The sequence below is a fragment of the Typopeltis vanoorti genome, chromosome 24 (genome assembly GCF_054136105.1).
Source record: "Typopeltis vanoorti isolate ZY-2024b chromosome 24, IOZ_Tvanoo_1.0, whole genome shotgun sequence".
Taxonomy (NCBI): Eukaryota; Metazoa; Arthropoda; class Arachnida; order Uropygi; family Thelyphonidae; genus Typopeltis; species Typopeltis vanoorti.
The window spans coordinates 74,018,165-74,020,585 of record NC_143572.1 but is presented as its reverse complement, the minus strand read 5'-3'; the positions used below and the strand labels follow the sequence as shown (position 1 = coordinate 74,020,585).

Below are 2,421 nucleotides of genomic sequence, written 5' to 3'. Positions count from 1 at the left end.
TCACTACAATCCACATTACTACATCTATAACAAAATCTGACTAATCACCCTCTAGTTGGTGAGAGTGGCCATGAAGGATTACCTCGATAGTTGCCAGCAATATCAGAACCTCTGTGAGGAAAGGATATATGTGGAACTACAAGGCTGGCAATTATGATGAGCTCAGGAGACAGCTTGCAGGTGTAGCATGGAATGATTAGTTGGGCCGGAAAGGAGATCAATGCAGCTTGGGAGATATTCAAGAATTGTCTAGTAGAAGTACTAGTAGAAGTGCTTTTTTGTTGAGTGGACACGTTGAGTTCAGAAGCAACTGAAGTCATGGGTGCAGCAGATAGTGACCAGGAGCCTGAACAGATCTGCAAACTTTTCATTGGTGGATTAGATTACAAGACAACAGAGGAGTCCTTGAAAGCACATTTTGAACAATGGGGTGAATTAGTTGATTACGTAGTGATGAGAGACCCCAACACAAGGAAATCTCGAGGATTTGGATTTGTTACATATAAGAAAGCTTTTATGGTTGATGATGCCCAGGCTGCTGGACCACATAGGGTGGATGAACGAGAAGTGGAGCTAAAGCGAGCAGTTCCTCGTGAGAATGATCAGGAGTCCGAGCAATTCCAAAAACTTTTTATTGGTGGTCTTGACTACAAAACAACAGAAGACTCTTTGAAGGTGCATTTTGAACAGTGGGGAGAAATAGTGGACTGTGTTGTCATGAGGGACCCTAACACTAGAAAATCTCGTGGTTTTGGATTTATCACATACAAAAAAGCTCATATGGTTGATGAAGCACAAGCTGCACGACCACACAAAGTAGATGGACGTGAAGTAGAGCCCAAGCGTGCTGTACCGCGTGAGGATTCTGGAAAACCTGAAGCCCAGGCAACTGTAAAGAAAATTTTCATTGGTGGCTTAAAGGATGATGTTGAAGAGGATGATCTCCGGGATTATTTTAATGAATATGGAAAAATTATGAGCATTAATATTGTTACAGAAAAAGGTAGTGGTAGGAAAAGAGGATTTGCTTTCATTGAGTATGATGACTACGATCCAGTAGATAAAATAGTGTTAAAACGACATCATACTATAAAAGGAAAACGTGCTGAAGTGAAAAAAGCCCTTTCTAAGCAGGAAATGGAAAATATTAAGAGAAATCAAGAAATGAAGTCTGGGTTCCGCAGTTCATCATCTGGAAGGGGTGGACCAGATATTAGAGGTGGTGACTGGGGTCGAAGTAGTTCTTATGATAGCAGGTTTGATGGTAGTGGAGGAGGTGGAAGTGGTGGTGGTTGGGGCAGTGATTTTGGTTCTGGATATGGTAGCAGTTATGGCGGTGGCCCCATGCGAGGTAGTAGTGGTGGATTTTCACAAAGAGGATCTGGTCCATATGGAGGTGGCTATGGCAGTGGAGGAAGTGGTGGTTATGGAGGAGGTTATCGAAGATAATAGTCATTTTGCTGTCTTGGGGGTTATTTTAAACAACAGCCTGCAGTCAGGTATAGCCAGCTCAGCTTAGGAAGGTGTAGCCATTGCAGTAGATGTCTAGCTGTTACTGAGAGGAAGAATTTATATGGAGACAGGACAGGACCAGCCAGGTTGAGACAGGACAGGATCGGACAGGGCATTTTTGAGGTTCATGCGAGGATTCAGCTAGGGCAACTAGTGCAGCCATCACCTTCAAAAGAAGTTTATTATTTAGCCAGAAGCATTTGCATCCATTATTTTCATTACCTGCACATAGCATTCCCTTGTTATTCATGTTTATTGTACGGGAGTTAGAGCAGGCATACATTCCTCAAGACATTAAATTTTTTTTTTTTTTTTAAATCTCCCCCTTTGTGATAAGTGATGTTCAGGATGTAGTTCATTTCGTGTCGTATCCCACTGTCGGGAATCATTAGGTGTATTGTCTCATGTAAAAGTGAACACTAGGAATAAACATTTTTTAGTACAAAAAAAAAAAAATTCTCAGATTTGGTCCCCAGGATTTGAAGGGGATAAATTAACTGTGGAAAGGATACAAAGACGGATGACAAAGATGGTTTCAGGACTCTACAAGGATAGTTATGAGGATCGGCTGAGAGAATGTGGACTGCAGAGTTCGGCGGATAGAAGAAGGAGAGGTGATATGATTGAGACTTTTAAACTGTTGAGAGGTGGTTACAGGGTTGACACTGGGGAGTTCTTTCGCTTGGTTGATCAGCGGGAAGGAGTGATGACAAGAGGCCATCCCTGGAAGTTACGAAAGGAAACTGTGAGCAAGAGGGTAAGGAGTGGTTTCTTTGTGTGGAGGGTGGTTGAGCCGTGGAATGCATTGCCTGATGGAGTGGTGGGAGCGAGAACGGTCAGTGACTTTAAAGAGTGGTATGATAAACTTTGTGTTTCTCAGGGGGGGACCTCCCCTCGATGAGTCTTGAC

General features: G+C 42.9%; 1 protein-coding gene across 1 annotated transcript; it reads left to right on the top strand.

Annotated features, from left to right (window-relative positions):
- The first annotated feature begins 299 nt into the window (after positions 1-299).
- LOC150093410 (heterogeneous nuclear ribonucleoprotein A1-like) lies at positions 300-1,830 on the top strand. Its single transcript, XM_090413475.1, has one exon. It carries the CDS (start codon positions 319-321, stop codon positions 1,447-1,449), a length of 1,131 nt encoding a protein of 376 aa, XP_090269601.1. The 5' UTR covers positions 300-318; the 3' UTR covers positions 1,450-1,830.
- The last annotated feature ends 591 nt before the right edge of the window (positions 1,831-2,421 follow it).

What these genes read in the sequence shown, in the direction of transcription:
- LOC150093410 (XM_090413475.1), top strand. Translation starts at nt 319, where the DNA reads ATGGGTGCAGCAGATAGTGACCAGGAGCCTGAACAGATCTGCAAACTT.